The sequence below is a fragment of the Pimephales promelas genome, chromosome 2, assembly GCF_988280905.1.
Source record: "Pimephales promelas chromosome 2, fPimPro1.hap1.1, whole genome shotgun sequence".
Classification (NCBI taxonomy): domain Eukaryota; kingdom Metazoa; phylum Chordata; class Actinopteri; order Cypriniformes; family Leuciscidae; genus Pimephales; species Pimephales promelas.
In genome coordinates this window covers 23,978,316-23,991,379 of record NC_142770.1, presented here as the reverse complement: position 1 = coordinate 23,991,379, position 13,064 = coordinate 23,978,316, and the positions used below count along the sequence as shown (strand labels likewise).

At 39.5% G+C, this 13,064-nt stretch overlaps 1 protein-coding gene across 4 annotated transcripts in view; it reads left to right on the top strand.

The window, feature by feature from the left end:
• grm7 (glutamate metabotropic receptor 7) overlaps nucleotides 1-13,064 on the top strand; it is a 293,924-nt gene that overhangs the window by 186,181 nt on the left and 94,679 nt on the right. For 3 of the 4 annotated variants that reach the window (XM_089118031.1, XM_089118019.1, XM_089118020.1), the window contains exons 5-6: nucleotides 2,228-2,371; nucleotides 12,742-12,879. In XM_089118031.1, the coding sequence (XP_088974157.1) occupies nucleotides 2,228-2,371; nucleotides 12,742-12,879 (282 nt within the window). The remainder of the gene's footprint in view (nucleotides 1-2,227; nucleotides 2,372-12,741; nucleotides 12,880-13,064) is intronic. The other variant, XM_089118022.1, reaches the window with a different exon arrangement.

Here is a 13,064-nt window from a genome sequence, read left to right as displayed (position 1 = left end):
CGAAACATTTCGACTTTAATCTCGAAACATTTCAACTTTAATCTCGAAACATTTCGACTTTAATCTCGAAACATTTCGACTTTAATCTCGAAACATTCCGACTTTAATCTCGAAACATTTCGACTTTAATCTCGAAACATTTTGACTTTAATCTCGAAATGCTAGATTTTTTTTATTTTTTTTTTACAGATTTTTTTTTTTTTACTGATTTTTTTTTTTTTTTTTTACTGATTTTTTTTTTTTTTTTTAGGTTGCGGTTCAGGGCTTCCGTATTATTTCTATCATTATTTCATTCGTTTTTTTTTTATCTGTCATAATAAAACATTGAGACATGAATATGTTCACCCTAGTATAGTATTCTATCATTATTTCCGTTTTACATTAAGCGCCATCTAATGTCAGGGAATGAATTTGCATGTTCACTCGGCTCATCGTCAGCGAAAAACACTTGGGTGTGAACACAAAAAACGCGTTGAAAAACGCTGACGAATAACGCACGCTGATATTCGTCCCGGTGTGTACGGGCCTTTAATCGTGACTTACACACAAAAACAAAGAGGCCGAACTTTTCATTCATCAAACTTTTTCCACCTGCTGTTACTCGGACGTTAGCATATGAGCTAGCAGGAATCTGACATTCTTGGCCCAGCCTGTAATTGGATCAAACTGTGCACAAAGCGGTTCATCTCGGCCTCATCATGTGGCATTTCAGTCTCTTGGTTTAGTTTTAATTTGGCCATTAGACTCACAGCTGGTGTCCAGGCCTCTGCTGTGACCTCCGACTGGGTTTGTTTGTTTGGGTGCTTATTGTGTTATGTAGTAGATGGCTCTCTAACAGCAGGGAGCCTGGAATTGTCACTCCAGGATTTCTGATTATGACCCTAAACTCACAGTGACAACCCTTTCACCATCACCACCATCACAAAATACCATTACAAGAGCTAGATTGAAAGGATTGGGACCATTGCCATTTATGATTGCTTTGATTGTAACACTTACCTATATAGCAGTAAGACTCATATAAACCTTTTTTTTTAATGGTATGGATTTTTTGCTTCTTTAACAACCTCATGAAATTGCTTGAAAGTGCATTTTTCATTCATGTGTTCATTTAAACAGGATGTTTGGATGAGATGTATATTATGGCCCCTCCCATTTTTTTCTAAAAAGCCAAAAGCCCTTAGTTTACTTATGGTTTGCTTACTATTACTAACTTACTATTGCTAGTCAGCAGGAGTTGGTATTAAGGGAAGGCCCTTCTCATTCTATAGAGATGCAATTTGATTGGACAACGATTTGGACATGCCCATGAGTGCGCTGTGAGTCATCAGTAGCTGTACATTTTAAATGCATTATTATATATGCAACATTATTTACAAGAAAACAGTATTTCAGTCTTCATAATTCATTTTTGATTTCAAGTTAATTGACATTTCTTTATAATTATTTATGGAATTGCAATTTCCAAGTGAAAATTGTTTCAAAGGAAATCTTTTTTTTTTTTTTTTTCAGTGTATCTGCTAATCATTACTATTGGCAACTTTTAGAAATACAATTGCATTAAAGATAAAGGTCAACAATGTTTATGCCACAATGAGAGATATGGGAATGTGCTATTTTATGACCCAGTTATATTATATTATATAAATCTACTGCAGGGCTATTTAGTGTTAAATCTCAGGCTGATTTATTCAGCCGAATCTGAATAATTAAGAGAGTTGAGGTTTCAATAATTCATGTAGAAAACCAGTTTTGTTTTGAATGGAATGAGCAGTAATAAACAAGTAATAGCTATGAAGTTGAGTAAATGTACAAAAAAAAAATGTCATGACTGTCCAAAATGATTGCACTTTTGACATCAATTCATCACAAGCTTATTATGTATTCATGCATAATGTAAGAAATGCAATGCATGCAAATATGAGTTATATAAATATATAACATAGTATATTATTTATATGATCTACATATATATGCAGATCATTGTAGTCTTTTTACGGCATGTTTAAAAAAGTATATTATAGTGTAAAAGTTTATATTAGACAGTTTTAAACACATGCTGTAAAAAAGGCTACCATGATCTCCAATTAAAATACCCTCTGTGGTGAAAATACATTTTTTTAATGTTGTTTATGTCTATGTGGTGTTTTGTATATGTTTTAAGACAAACCATGTGCAAATTCATCAGTGAACACCATTGCTGAGTATTTTCTCTTTAAAACTGCAGTGAACCAAAGACAGTCTCAAATACGTGGCTTGAAACCAACCAGGTTTCCTACCGTCACAAACATGCAACCAATCCCAACGTGCGGAGAGGGGCATTTCCACTTGGAGCACAAGAACACCTTTAAGAAGGGACAGGAAAAACCGGGTACATTTAGCAATATAGCCGGTGAATTATGTATATGATGTATATTACGATGTTATGTTGAACTATATGCCTTTCTCCACTGACGTTATAAGTTGTTCAAAACATTCCTAAGGATGCTGATTTTTAAAAGGCAGCTGTCGGACTCTCAGATGGAGAACGGGATTGTCACAGGTTACTCGTGTAACCATGGTTCCCTGAGAAGGGAACAAGACGCTATGTCGATGGTGACACTTTGGGGAATTTGGAAAAGCACATATGCAACTTAGTCCAATTCTGATTGGTGCGACTTCATCCCGCGGCGTGTGCCGTCGTAATGTGGAAGCTACAAAGGGAGCTGGCATTACAGCTGTTGTCAGTCTCTGACCTACTGAAGCAAGCTCCCAGGCATGTAGGAAGTATGACAAAGAGATTAGGCGTCTCGTTTCCTTTTCAGGGAACCATGGTTACATGTGTAACCTGAGACGTTCCATTTCGAGGGAACTTGCTCTGCATCGATGACGACATTTTGGGGAACGAAATGAGCTTACAAATCTATGTGGGGAGGAGGATCCCTTCATAACATATATCTTGAAGGGATGCCCCTGACAATAAAGCCTTAGAAGATGCCATAATTTGTGTACTTTTAGGTATATAACCCGGTCTTGGGTAAAGAATATCTTTCACTCCGCCTGGAGCGAATTCCAAACAGGAAGGACAAGACATGTAAGAATCCTACTCTCTTCAAAGACATCATCGCCAGCAGAAACGCCATTTTTAAGGCTAGACACTTCCAATGCAGAATCCAAAGGCTCGAAGGGTGCCAAGGATATCCCTTATAATACCACGGCTAGATCCCATGAAAGTATTCTTACCTGGGTTGAAGGCCTCATCCCCAGTGTATCACAGAGAAAAAGAGTAATAAGCTAATACTTTCTTAGCAAGCTGCTGCCTGAGCCACTACTGCAGTGGTCTCATGTGCAGCAGACCAAAAGATATCGCATTGGATGCAGCTACCACAAACCCTAACAATCTGTTGGCCTAGCTTTATTCTGGACACCATGGCCTGAATCGACTCAATATGTGTTGGAGACAGCTGTGCCTCCATTGTGACCGAGGTCTATACGACTCTCAAATATGTTGTCCGCTGGACAGGAGTGAGCATGCTCTTTTTTGTTTTGAGCCTCTGCCCCAAGTACTTACAGCACGACATCATGCTGCCATCTCTTGCGACTGAGCCAATATCAGCCAGTCATCTATATAATTGAGAACTTGTACGCCCTGAGTGATGCTAGGTCTGCTTCCATATATTTTGTGAAAGTGCACAGGGACAGTGCTATGCCAAATGGAAGAACTGGTATTGGTATGCTTGGCCCCCCCTCAGAATCTCCCTGTGTTCTGACAGGATGGTGATATGTATATTTGTGTCCTTTAGATTGATCATGATAAACAAGACCTCAGACCTGATTTGGCTCACGATAAGACGCATCGTCAGCATCTTAAACTTGAACTCCCCTTAGAGGCCTGACCTGACCACCAAGACCTCTTTCCCGAAGCATGCTTCAAGAGAATAACGGTCCTCAGATCCATTTTCTCCTTCGTGGGCTTCGTGTTGAGAGTGTTGCCTCGATTCCCATGATCGTTGAGGGGAGTTCAATTAGCAATGCTCTCCTTTTGTGTCTGTCGGTATGAGAACACGACTTAGCAGCCCCATGGAACTTATGACAGCAGGGGAAACATTTATGAAAGCCTGCAGCTTGTTTCTTTGCCTCCTGGAACCTCTTGACGACTGAGGCCACAGCGAGGCTCGACAAAGAGACCAGTGGCCGACAGCGGGGCATCAAGGAAGGCTCTGTCCTTCTCCTTAATGGCCGATAGGTTGAGCCATAAGTGTCTCTCCATCTCATTGGTGGTGCAGAGATCAGCAAAGAGGTTGTGTGACTCGGTTTGGTGGGCAATCTTGGGATTTTGAGTTATGACACAGCGTCAGGGGAGAGATAGGCTGCCAAAGTCTCCTCAATCCTGGGCATCCCTCTATTGCCATTCTCCCTGAGCCCCATGATAGAAGAATAACGATTTACAGTGGAACTCGAAAGTGATGAATATGAAAATGGCTTTTTCCAGGATCTCGACACCTCAGTGTGGCGATCCTGAAAGCCCCGATTTGGAAGTTGTGGAGCTGACCACAGGAAGAGTTACAGCCTCGCCACAGCTTAAGTTACAACCTCCACTATCTCCTCATACTGCCGTGACAATAGTAACCCGAATCACTCGTTTCAATGTTGTGCATATCTTGCTCTTCTGGTTTAGACAAGCCCAGCCTCAAACCCTCACTCGGGGTGGAAGAAGCTGCGAAGTGGGCTTCCGGAGCACTGGAACTTGCAGATGGGGGCTGAGAAAGGACTGAAGCCATCTCAAACCCCTCTGATAGCTCCGGCTGCGATCCCTACGAGGGAAGCCGCCAGATTGCCTCAGCAACCGCAGGACGCACACCGCATGGAGCGCAGAGCTGGCCACTTTGGTCAAACAGCACCAGCTGGGAGCGGAGTATTCTCAAGGCCATAAACTCACAATAGCCACATTTCCACTGCCGGGATAGGGCTGGGCCAGAGCTAACAGCGAGCCGAGCCAGTGGCCTCAAACCTCAAGCACCAAGCTTGCGTTTCCACTTCCAGGCCAGTAGCCCCACACTGCTGCCCTAAACCCTGCCCCTAACACACCTTTCTGGATCAAGTTAAGTTAAGTTAGGAAGATAACATGTATATTAACTCACCGGCCGTGGCTGCAATAGTGTCCCGATTGTCTCGCGAGTCGCCACTAACAGAGGGACGGTGACCCAGAACACCGTCCATCAAGTCGAACCATGGTTAAATCCTTCTCTGAACTCCGCTCTGTCCATTGGGCATTTTAATCACCTTGTACAATACTGCGCCCACAACTTTTGTTTATTTTTTCCTGAACGTTGCTCGCTGAATGTTTAGCATAGAAAGTTAAGCATCGATGTATTTTGTAACATCCTTGTTTCTTCACACGCCGCGACGTCGTACAAAAAATTGACGTCGTACCATTTCTTCTGCCCAAATGCTCAGAAGAGCTGTGGATTCTCCATTTCAAGCAGCGATTTTTATTTTGTGCGATTATAAAAAAGTGAAACATGCATCTGTGCATCTTGCTTTAGATCATAACGTTCCATAACACTGATAAACTCCGCCTTTTACCTTGAGCATGCCTCTAGCCCGAGCTGGCTCGCTCTGGCCCAAGGTATTCGACGGGACAGAAATCCTGGCCGTTGGCCCCGAGTAAGCCCCGATCAAGCCCTGGAAGTGACAGTGGAAACGCGACTGGCCCGGCAGTGGAAACGCGGTTATTGCTCACAATCTACCCCCTCAGGGGCTAACCGAGCGTGCTCCTCTGCCAAGCAGCCAACTCAAAAATTGTGTGTATTCCCACCCAGAATAAAACATGGGCAGGGATGAACACACTTTGTAAATTGTTCACCAGCCATTTATATAAATATATTGTCTACAGGACAGACAACATCAACTAAGACTAACACACTAAGAGCGCTCACTGAAGATCAGTAAGCTGACAACAGCTGCCAACTACCTTTATATCTATATTCTGCTGGCCTGCATTGCAAAATAAAGTTGCACCAATCAGAATTGGACTATGTGCTTCAGGAGCTGTCAAACTGAAGGCATACTCCAAAGTGTTGTCATTGGACATGAGTTCCCTCGAAAGCAAACATGTGTTGTGTAGCATTAGCAGCACTGTATTGGCTGTTTGGTAGTCAAGCCAAAGGGTAATCATATTAAGAACCGTTATGTGTCCAACATTGTAGAGAGCAATACATAAAGTGCATTACCATTCTGATACATCGACTTGGATACGACCCTGTATAATTCACCCACTTCATCTGAATCACTTTCTGGTTTAAACATATAATAAGGCTGAATTTTAACCAGTATTTCCACTTGTAGAGTTTACTGCTGATTGGATCCAAGGTAGTCCAAGCTGATGTGAGAGGGTGGGCTAATTTGCATATTCATGAATCCACATAGTAAATGAAGCAAGGAGAGTTAATAACTGCACGGGGACTTAAAATGGAATCTCCAAGTTTAGGAAGAAATCAATACAGAAATTTAACACTTAGAACAAACCCTAATCAGAATGTCTAAGAAATATCAATATACTAGTGCTTTGCAAGCACTGTAATAAAAAATAGTAATAAAATGTAGATTGCACCATTGGAGTGTTTGGTTTAATGACCTGTTTCTAAACATAACAATGAAGTAATGGAAGCATTTCAGCATTTCGTCTACAGTGGTTGAATCCACACTGAGCAGAACATTTTTAGAGTTGGAACCAAGACATTGAAAGAGTCAAAGGTCTTCGATGTAAAATGTATTAATTTTTTTTGTCATAGACTGAGCAAATGAGTTGGTACTGCTAATGCTGACATTTTTTTTGTTCTGAAACAAAAAGAAGCTTATTTCCTTATTTTTCTGTTGACAAAACCCACCTTTGGAATTATCCAAGCATGATGCTCATCTAAATTATTATCCGTTTTCCCACCACCTCCCCCCTTTGACTTGTTTTAGCAGAATCGATCTGAAGTTGTCAGCCCGCATCTGTCTAGAGCTCACTTCAGAGACGTAGACAAATTGTGAGTGCATTAGCTGGTTGCGCTCTACAGCAACGTTATATCAGCCGCACAGAGACACTCGAAGCAGAGTGACAGCTTGGAGTGTGATCCTTGTTGATTTGGAAATCACTTTGGTTTGCCTTTTCTCCTTATAGGCTCTGATCAACGTTTAACCTCGGACTGTCCAAAAAAATCGCTGCGAGGAGCTGAAGATCTAGCATGCCACTTGAGGCTCAGGCGCTTTATTTGAAGTGTCGTCAGAGCTAGTGATTGTCACCTGAGGTTTCTCGCTTGGCTTGATGCCACAAGCAGTTCGGATTTGTGGCTTAACTGAGAAGAGTCCCAAACTGTAACGGTTCCTCTTGCGGCTTTGGGGTGTCTAAAAACTTGAATGTAACGTTTTATAAATTGGTTCAGGATGTGTGAGGTGGTTGTGGGAAACCTCTTCTCATTTGCTTTCATGGTTCCCATGACGATGGATTTTAACGTGGGTTGCGGAGTCAGAAGGAAATGGCGTAGGCTTGTCTGAATTAATCTTCCATGCCTCTGCCTGTTGAAAAGCTGGAAAGACACATGCGGCTGCCTACATGCGCTTTAAAGGAATGCGTGCTGGTCTTCAATCTTTCGGTTTAAATTTGTGCCCTAGGGAAGGGTATATATATGGTTTTCCTACATAGCTGTGCTAGTTTATGTGTCAACACTGATCCACGATCTCTTTCTTCAAATAAAATATCAATATTTCCTGAAACACTTCACATTCTTATTTCCTTAGTTGTGGTTTATTGCACAATAATGACATATTCCTTGTACATTACACCTACATAAGTCAATGTAACGTATTGCGGTAACATTTGTGGTGTATACATATATATATATATATATATATATAAATACACACACATGAATGTATATTTAAGAAACAAATACTATTTATATATAAAATATTTATATTTATATATAATATAAATGATGTATAAATCTTTATACAATATATACATGAAAACACAAACGTTTATTTTGGATGCGATTAATCGTGATTAATCGCATCCAAAATAAAAGTTTTTGTTTACATAATACATGTGGGTGTATATATATATATAAATATAAATACACACATGCATGTATATTTAAAAAACAAATACTATTTATATATACATTTTTATATTTATATATAATATAAATTATAAATAAATCTTATTTTGGATGCGATTAATCATTTGACAGCCCTAATATATATATATATATATATATATATATATATATATATATAGTGTGTGAATTAAATGGGTTTTTGATGGGTCTTTCCATTTAAATAAATTAGGAAGATAAATTATGAATGTGACGCCATATGTAATGGATCGTTGCAAACTGTCTCCCCATCATATTTTCATGTCTGGTGGTTTATTTAATGGCTTCATGGCTAATGTAATCCTCCTATGGTTTTTGAGTAATGTAAAGTTTTATATAAAAAAAAAAGTACATTACTTGATAGCAAGGACAGTTCATGAATCCCGCCAAGGAGGAAGTTCACGTGCTGCCTGCTAATTCCTCGGCAACAGAGCAGCTGTTGAACGCGTTAAACAAAAGGTGAAGCTCTGAGCTTTGTCCTCCAGACATGGAGGGGATGACACAAACAGGCCTTGGGGAGTTTCTTGTGTACAAGTCTTTTGTACAAATAAGCTGCAATTAGTAGAATTTATGAGCGAGCACGCAAACCTGCTGAGGATCAGTTTCTGAGTCAAGTACGCCTGTGAAGTGATGTGTTGATCACATTTGTTCGAGGTCAACTGACAAATAAACTGAAAACTTGTATCAATCAGCATGCTGAATAATTTAGCTTAAAGAATTAGTATGCCCACAAATGAAAATTATCCCATAATTTACTCGCTCTCAAGCCATCCTAGGTGTATATGACTTTCCTCTTTCAGCCAAACACAATCCGAGTTAAATTAACAATTAACGGACGTACACACGTCTAGCTCAGGCAGAAGAGTGACATATGATGTTCACCCTAGTGGTAGAGCGTATTTGTCATGCTCATTTGGGAAATGTGGGTTCGAATCTGACTCGCAACAGTTCACGGTTCTCTCTTCGCACATTATGTCCTACATGAGCTGTTCAAATTTCTGTGTGAATCATATGTAGATCTTTTTTTATTGCTTTTTCAATTGTAGTTCAATTACATTCAATTCAAATCTGTGCACAAGAAATGCAAAAATGCACTCCCACATTGTGATCATGTGGGAAATGTCAAATCGAATCTGACTCGCAAATGCTTATTTTTACTTTTTCGCCCCATCGGGGTGCTCAAACTCGGACTTGAGTACAACTTTTCACAGAGTTGTCACAGACTCGGATACATTTTTACTCAGACTTCGTTCGAAAAATGTTCCAGAGCCCAGGTATTCAGTTACTCCAACCCGATCTCACGACCAAGTCGTACGAATTCGACGAATGATTAAAAAGTGGCTAATTCGTTAACAATTCATACGACCTCACTCGTACGAATTAATACGATTTTGCTAAATCGTACATATTTTACGAATTGGCCAATTCGTATGAATTCGTACGAATGACCTACCCCTTACCCCGCCCCTAAACCTAACCATCACGTGGGTTTAGACAAATCGTACGAATTAGTACGAGTGAGGTCGTACGAATTAGACACTTTTTAATCATGCGTCGAATTTGTACGAATTGGTCGTGAGATAGTGTTGGTTACTCAGGACAGTTTTGAGACGGAATTGTTACTAGCCTGGGGTGCGTTTCCCGTACAACTATGTACTTCGCTGCTTCACTACCATAGTACAATGCATCGTTGGAGAAATCAACTAGCTAGTCACAACTGTTTCCCGAAACCCATTGTCGCAAAGTATCGTTCAACCACGCTGGTTTTGCACGTCGTGGAGTAATAACTACAGTACGTTTAATGAAACTGTTTGAGATCCAATTAACGCTAGATTTTTTTATATATAAATTACAGACATGTAATCCGTGGACTATTTCTAATTGTTCTTCGTTATTTTGCTTTATTACCAGACTCAATATTTGGCTCGTAAGAGCACTCTTCAAAATTGGTACTTTAAATCTTTTGAAAAACTAAAAGATGTAAATTACATTTATGTATTCTAAATAAAAGGCACTGATTGTACTGAATGTCAGCTCGCTTATTTTGCTCAAGATAAGGATTTATTACGTCCAAATGTGATGCAATACAGAAACGATGCCTCTAACCACAGGTCGAGAGCTGTCGTTCAAACCACACAACTTTGCGATGCTGTTTGCGAATGTTCATTGGAACGTTTGTTTCGGGAAACTCCGACTCGTTGAACTGTGCTGATAATGACGGAACTTGCGACCATAGTTGGCTAACGATGCTTTCGGGAAACGCACCACAGATCGGGTCAGTGCTGCATTGTCACGAAAGTCAATTATTATTATTATTATTATTATTATTATTATTATTTACCTCTTACCTGTTTATACAATCAATTTGATACTGAATTGAATTCTCTTACACATCTGTGCTTCTCAGTGCCCGTCCCAGTGAGTATTCACGTAAACAGTCAGTTATGTCTTAAGTTAACGTAAAAAGTTGGGTAAAATCGGATGTGTCGGTATATTACATCTGTCCGTCAAATCTTAAAGTGACAGCAGCATAATAAACCTGTTATTTTCTGTGTCCTTAATCATAATCAAACAACGAAAAAGACTATACTAGTATTGTAGCCTATACTAGTATACCTACACGAAACACGAATTTTTTTAATTTGTTTTTATGATTATGTATATTTGTAATTTTGTTTTAAAATTGTATATATATTAGTTTGGCTGGTATTCGTTTCTTTTCTGTTGTAATGAAAAAAAAAAAGATGGTGGGACCTTCTAATTTTTAAGCACTACGAATATATTCATAAATTTGAAAACATAGATCCATATAATAAACTTCCAATGTAATTTGTTAATTATAAATGCAACGGTTTTGAGTTGGCCTTGAGTTTTGGAAATTACATGTACCTTCAAACACAATGCGTGCCATTGTAAAGACGGTAACGCTTCCTTTTACAGTCCAGATACACATGTAAATACTATGTACTTATTTTAGTAACTACAATTACTGGGTAATAACTAGTACTAACCCTGAACCAACCCCTAAACCTACCCCTGTTCCATGTACTTACCTTATAGTAGCCAGTACTTTCTAGGTAAGTACACTGTAAGTACTGTACTGTAAAAGGAAGCGTTACCGTAAAGACTGTAGGTCTGTCCCCTCCCCTGCCCCCTTACCACTGCATTTTCGACTTTTCAGATCCCAACAGGCTGCTCCTATTCACCAAGCTACCCCGAATGTCTTGAATTCATAAATTCATATCACTGCATAAGTCAAGTCCCACTTAGCTTTTTGCATTCAAAAGAAATCAAGTCGACCATAACTTACTGTACATTACATGCCTTTAAGTTTGCTGAGCAGACTACAAATTATGAGAAGACAATAAATCAAAATGGCAAGATGCCATTTAAAGTGGACATTGTTGAGGTTTAAAAAAAGGTATTGGCCTAATGAAATACAGTATTGTTTAGTTGGACTCTGACTCATCTTGGACTCTGCCACTTTTGGACTCGGATTTGACCTGGACTCGATTGGTTTTAAACTTGTACTTGACTTGGCTCGAGCCCAACACTAAACTCTAATTTCTGCCAAAAAAAAGTCTCAATAAGGGATTTACGTGCACTTTGAGTGCCTTGATTCAACCGATCATTGAAAAGAAGTGACTGACTTCACCACCAGGCTACAACCCTCGACATGCGATAGAGCTTGGGAACCACAGATAGGCTGAATGCTTGCTCCGACTCAAGAGTATGCAATGCCCAGGAGTGCATTACAGAGTTCAGCTGCATTTGTTGACTGGCTTAGGGCAGCTCTGCTGTAGCAGCTTAATGATAACACCTTATCTCTTTCTTAATACTTATTTTCTAGTGGGCAAGGCAGACCCAGATTCACTTCCTTTGCAGTCTACAGAGTAGAAGCAAACAAAGTTTAAATGAGCTATGACTATGTAAGGTTAGCCTATGCCTCTGGCAAAATTAAATGTTCTGCTGACCTTTGTCCTAGCTAGACTGTGGATGAAAGCCTCATTACACCACAAACCTATTTAGATGAGCCATGTTATTAGCCTTGATGCCAAACAACAAGGACAGACTCAAAAGACTCTTTGGGATCTGGAGTGATAAATGTTATTGTTTGTCTGCGAACGCTCTGATTAAATGCTAAGCTACCTGATGTAAAGAATGTCAAGTAAGGGTACTAATGATTCTGTTGGGGAAGCAGAAAAAAGGTTCATATGCAGAGATTTAATTGCTTAGAGAAGCAACTAGTTACACTAGCATACTAGCTACACATTATTACAGGTCAGTAATTCAGTTTTTTTCTCAGCAGGGGGATGACGACTAAAATCACAAACTGTAACTATTTTATGAGGTGGCAATTTTACGATACAAGATATTTATACAATATGATGCTAGTATGAATATGTACAATTTATAGAAAAAAGTTAGCGTGAAGTTCGTATGATTTTTTTTTTTTTAAACGTACGTAACTTACAATGAGAGTGTTGGAAATTATGAAAAACTTGCCACTGACATTACTAGTTAGATATCTGGTTTCATCGTTAGAAGTACAAGACTTTTCAGGTAAAGTCACTGATAACCTGATGCTATCGTTTAATAGTGCTGCCTTGTCCTTTTTCAGGTTTCGACGCCTACTTTAAGTCACGCACACTGGAAAACAACAGAAGAAACGTGTGGTTCGCTGAGTACTGGGAGGAGAACTTCAACTGCAAGCTAATGAGTTCCTCAAAGAGAGAAGACACTAGTAGAAAGTGCACAGGTAAATGTTAATAGCTTTTTTTCGCTATGAAATGCGTTTTTCTTTCTGTGGGTACTGAAATCTTTACTGGAATCCTGCTTAAGTTGGTAACGGTACAGAATTTTGGCAAATGATAACTAGCTTAGTTTGGACTTTAGCTTGTATTTGATTAAAGCTGCAGTCCACAACTTTTCCTCTTTGTCGCC